Below are 3,700 nucleotides of genomic sequence, written 5' to 3'. Positions count from 1 at the left end.
AAGCTTTTTTGTGAGTAATATTTTTGCTGAAAGACTTTCATTACATTTTTTACTAAATGTGTGTGTACAAAATTTCACCTTCTACATTGTTAAAATGTTTGATTTGACACCGGGATTATTCATATGAGAAAAGTGTGGATGAATTTATCGCAAAAAATTACATTTCCTAGCCAGAAATGCAGCCTAATGTGTTTTATCAAAAGCTTTACACAAGGGGCGTTGAGTGGCGCAGTGGGTTGAGCAGGCGTCCCATGTGTAGAGGCTACAGTCCTCGCTGCAGCAGGCCCCGGTTTAAATCCCGCATCGGACTGCCCTTTACTGCATGTCATTCCCCCTCTCTCTGCCTCCCCATTTCCTGTCTCTCTCTACTATCCTGTCCAATAAAGGCACAAAAGCCCCCCAAAAAATACTTTAAAAGAGTAATACGCAAGGAGGATTTTAGTTTAACATTTGTATCCACATTTGAAAATTTTTCCTGAAATGTGCAACCTTATTAAACAACCTTTAACAGCCTCAACAGGTGTGATAACTCAACCAATAACAATGTCTGTGAACACTTTCAGTCATTATTTTCCAAGTTGAATCAAGGGCAGTTGGACTTTGTTGAGGGATGTTTCTCTACTTTGTTGAAAGAGTAGTCCTGAAAGAGGATTGTACGTCAGAGGAGGAGGTCTACAACACCACTACGCCCGCCAATAATACTGTGCTTTCATCCCTCCCTTGAAGATTTAACAATCATTCACACTTTGACCTGAGGTGACATCAATGACCTTGATAACGACCCCACAGAGGTTCAGGCTACGTCAACAAAACTACATTTTCATTTTAAATGAAGACAATCTCCGTCCAGAAGAGTGTTTTAGCTCTGTATCAGAAATAATCTCCATCCATACTAACACACCTGAAAACTCACACATACATGACCATTCACCTACTCTGGGCATGTGCGAATCAGTGTAAACAGGAAGCAGATTGTCTACTGTGCAGTTGGTTAACTGCAGAAAATACTCTGAATAAGGAACAGTAAAGACAGTTGTAGCATTAAAATACAGAATTTAACTGATCAACAGCTGCTGGCAAAGACAATTAGGTCAGTAACACTTGTAATTCATTATCCATGTTGCATTCGCCACTGGTAGACAAAGCCAGAACCAATCAGGAGCGATCGTGGGTGTCTATGTCATCATTTCCAAAGTCTCAGTTTCAGTCTGTCCGGACTACAACAGTTTTCAAACTAAAACTGGTCCAGCAGAGAGTCTCTTTTTTAGGGGCTCAAAACGTAGCAACGTACCAGAAGTGATACGTTTTAAAACTAAAACGTATTAGTGTGGATGTAACCTAAATACCTGTGTCTCCTCACCAAGTCAGTCAGAACTGAGGAAGCCTCTTGGATTAGAGGTGAAACATCATCAAGTATCTACAATCAAGTCCAGCTATCAAGACCCTCTATTCTACTTTTCTTGGATAATGTTGGTTAAGTTTAGATTTATTATTAAGTATAATATAATATCACCGGACTGATCCTTCACACCAGGTTGGTTCAGTCTGTACTTACAGAGACTGAAGTGTCTTTCACCCTGCAGAGGATGTTTCCACTGAATACTGACTGATGTAGTTTAACAGTCACAGCAGGACAGAAGACACAACATCTGGCTTGAATGAGTCTCAGGTCCACCAGAAGCGGTGAACACAATCACATTTCAACCCACTGACTGCTTCTTGGATCAGATATCTATCAGCAGCTTGGCTGTCAATTTGGTTTTATGTGCAAAGTGACATATATAAATAAACCCTTGTTTGTATCTTATATACTAAAGTTTTCATTCTCACCCATACTCAGGCCTGTGATAGACTCCATCAGGCAGACTGAAGGAGGCAGGTGTCCTCCCTCTGAAGCCTGACCTGCTGCCTCCTGGTGGAGAGTAATCATCATAGTCAGGGCGACTGAAGTCTCTGCTGGGAGCTACAGCTGGAGGGAAGGAGTCTATACTGTAGGAAGGGAAACGTGGAGAAGCTGAGGAGAGGAGGAAACAAGTGTGAAACTTAAGAACAAACTTCAAAACCCTAAAACACATTGAGGAATAAAGGAGAAAAAAATTGAAATAAAAGAAGATTAAATCATTTACCACTCGCTCCTCCTCCTCGTCCTGCTCCTGGACCTGCTCTCCCTCCTGTTTCTGATCCGCTCGAATCCGGATAACTCGGAAACAGGGGAGGAAGAAAGGAGTTGCACAGAAAGGCGTAGTCGTCTGCAGAGAAGAGAATTATTCATCTCAGTCTGTGAAGCCAACACACAAACTCTGCCTGTTTCCTGCTGTTTGAGTTTGACACCAAACTACAACTGTCAGGAAGACTCAAACACTCTTCAGTAAGTTTACTTTGCGCCTCCTGCTCCTGTTGAAAATAAGTGGTTTTAGTGCTACATTCATTTTCAGTGTGATTCTGAGACAATAAAATATAGTCGCCAGTCTTCATTAACATTATGACCAGCAGAAAGTTTGAGTTTTTAATCTGCAGTGTTTTTGTTTGAGTGTTTCCTGTGAGATTTGTTACCGGAGTTGGTGGAGGGGCAGAGGGCACACTCCATCCCCCAGCCCTCTCCGTACAGACAGCAGCAGATGGTGAAGGTGACCTGCGCTCCCAGCAGAGGACTCTGACACATCAGGTCTGCTGAGACATGCTGCCAGCACACAGACAGGTTCTCATCTGGAGGCGGAGCAACAAGACAGTCTCACTTCTGCATCAAACCAGACCAGGATCTCTCTATAACCTGAATCACGTTCTATGAGAGTCTGAACAGAACCAGAAAACAGTTTAATAATACAATTAAAATGCCCCTGAATCCACTCCAACCTGAGCAGTCGCTATTGGGAAAATTGGGAAAAAAAGACAAGTGGACAGTAAATGAGAGGTCGTAAACATAGGGAGGAAAGACAGCAAAGGATGAGAGGAAAGAAAAAGAAAAGAGGAGGTATGTAAATGATGAGTGAAGGGATGGAGGAGGATGATGAAGGCAGGTGTCTTACCTACAGTGAGGTGGGAGGAGTTGACACAGTTTCGCTGAGTGTCGTCGAGCACCAGCGGAGGCTGACAACTGCAGTAGTACGAACCCACCGTGTTCACACACACTCCTCCTACACAGCTCTCCTCCTCACACTCATCATGATCTGAGACACACACACACACACACACACACACATACACACACACACACACACACACACACACACACACACACACAGTTACTGCACACTCACAGCGTCTCAGCATGTAGCTGTAACTGTACTACTGTACTAATCTGAATAATGAAGCATATTTTTATTCCTGTGTGTGTGCGCATGTGTGTAGGTGTGCGTGTGTTGTTCATACCGACACACTCAAGCAGTGTGCTGTTGTACACGTATCCACTGGAGCAGTAGCAGCTGTATCCGGGGATGTTGTTGACACACACTCCGTTTTTACACACCTCCAGGTGGAAACGTTTACACTCATCCACATCTGGGAGCAGAGGCAGAGGAAACACAGCTGGATGTTCAGAACAACTAATTATTAATATCAGTCAGGCATGGTATGTGTTGTTGAAATGTGAGTGCTAATGTACAGTACCATTCAAAAGTTTGGACAACTTTCCCAGAAAGGGAAACTTTTTTGACTGATACAATCAAAAATAGAATAGAATGTTCTTGGATTCTCTTTAGTT

The 3,700-nt window shown here is 42.9% G+C and overlaps 1 protein-coding gene across 1 annotated transcript in view; it reads right to left on the bottom strand.

The window, feature by feature from the left end:
• Positions 1-1,830: 1,830 nt before the first annotated feature.
• ltbp4 (latent transforming growth factor beta binding protein 4) overlaps positions 1,831-3,700 on the bottom strand; it is a gene marked incomplete at its 3' end in the record, with an annotated part of 78,203 nt that continues 76,333 nt past the window's right edge. The window contains exons 27-31 of the mRNA XM_023417552.2: positions 3,370-3,498; positions 3,027-3,167; positions 2,554-2,706; positions 2,127-2,249; positions 1,831-2,014 (exon numbers count right to left, since the gene is read on the bottom strand). Of these exons, the coding sequence (XP_023273320.1) occupies positions 1,831-2,014; positions 2,127-2,249; positions 2,554-2,706; positions 3,027-3,167; positions 3,370-3,498 (730 nt within the window). The remainder of the gene's footprint in view (positions 2,015-2,126; positions 2,250-2,553; positions 2,707-3,026; positions 3,168-3,369; positions 3,499-3,700) is intronic.

The sequence above is a fragment of the Seriola lalandi genome, unplaced genomic scaffold, assembly GCF_002814215.2.
Source record: "Seriola lalandi dorsalis isolate HSWRI2012SDOR001 ecotype SW California unplaced genomic scaffold, Sedor1 jcf7180002054575, whole genome shotgun sequence".
NCBI lineage: Eukaryota > Metazoa > Chordata > Actinopteri > Carangiformes > Carangidae > Seriola > Seriola lalandi.
The sequence above is the reverse complement of the archived record's forward strand: the minus strand, read 5'-3'. Positions and strand labels throughout refer to the sequence as shown.